Source organism: Nematocida parisii (assembly GCF_000250985.1).
Source record: "Nematocida parisii ERTm1 unplaced genomic scaffold supercont1.29, whole genome shotgun sequence".
In the NCBI taxonomy this organism is placed as follows: Eukaryota; Fungi; Microsporidia; genus Nematocida; species Nematocida parisii.
In genome coordinates, this window is record NW_013524674.1 from 1 (window position 1) to 1133 (window position 1133).

At 26.8% G+C, this 1133-nt stretch overlaps 1 protein-coding gene across 1 annotated transcript; it reads left to right on the forward strand.

The window, feature by feature from the left end:
• Positions 1-658: 658 nt before the first annotated feature.
• On the forward strand, positions 659-1133 carry NEPG_02652 (uncharacterized protein; the record flags this gene model as incomplete). The annotated part of the gene is made up of 1 exon (XM_013205025.1): positions 659-1133. A coding segment is annotated over exon 1 (472 nt), but the record flags the coding sequence as incomplete, so codon positions are not given.

The window sequence follows — 1133 nt, forward strand, 5'->3', positions numbered from 1 at the left end:
GAAAGAAAGAAAGAGTTAGAAGGAAGTGCAATAGAATATATAGAAAGAAATAAAGAACAATAAAGTACTTAGAAAGAGGGCACATGGTAGAAGTAATGCATATTATATATTAAAGAAGTGATTGTATCAAGTTAAGTAAAATAAAACTACTTATAGTATCTATGGTTAAAGAGTAAGAGAAGAAGGAATTAGTGACAAATATTTAATAATTTATGGTTCAAATACATAATAACAATAGTAGTATTAAAATGAAATTGAAATAAATTCTATTTTTATTTATAGAAAAATAACACTAAAATTAAAGAAAATACTTATTATTCACATACTGTAAGACATAACTAATATTTTATTTTTAATAAACCATGGCTACTTCACATATACTAAATTTATAATATGTGGTATGTGCAAATTAGTTTCTTGAACAATATTCTGTATACAGAAAGAAAAAACTGACCAATGAATTCTATTTTTATAAATATAACCCGAAATAGACTTGGCTAAACATAATAAAATATATAGAATATATATGTCATTAGAAAATTCTAAATAAAAATGACATTTCATGTTTAACTGATTGGTTATTTTGTTCTATAGCATCTCTAAACTATAAAATATTTCAAACTATATAAGAATTTACGATTTATTAAAATGTAAGAACAATATGAAGCAGTTAAGAAAAAAATGTATTACATTTGGACTGATGTTTATAATAAGTATAGAAATTGTAATTTGCGGGGGGTTTGAATCAATGTATAAGAAAAATTCAAGTACAACAAATAATCCAAGCACAAGTAGTACACCATTGCTGTGGGGTATGCATAACAATTATAGTTCTGTTTCATCTGACAATACTAACCAACCTATGCAAGCAGATGACCAGCCATTAGATCTATCTAATCCAAATAAAAGACTCCGTGATACAGACAACAATACTCAAAATTCTAACGCTATCAAAAGAGCTCGTTATATGGGTATGAATAACTCGTCAATACATATAATTCCAAAAACAATAATAGATCTAACATCAGAGCCGGCCCCAGAAATGCCTTTAAAAGAAACTTCAGAACTAACCACATCCACTACTATTAATCCTCTTAGAGTTGATTCTAACAGTAAGTTGGTTATAGCCAGTG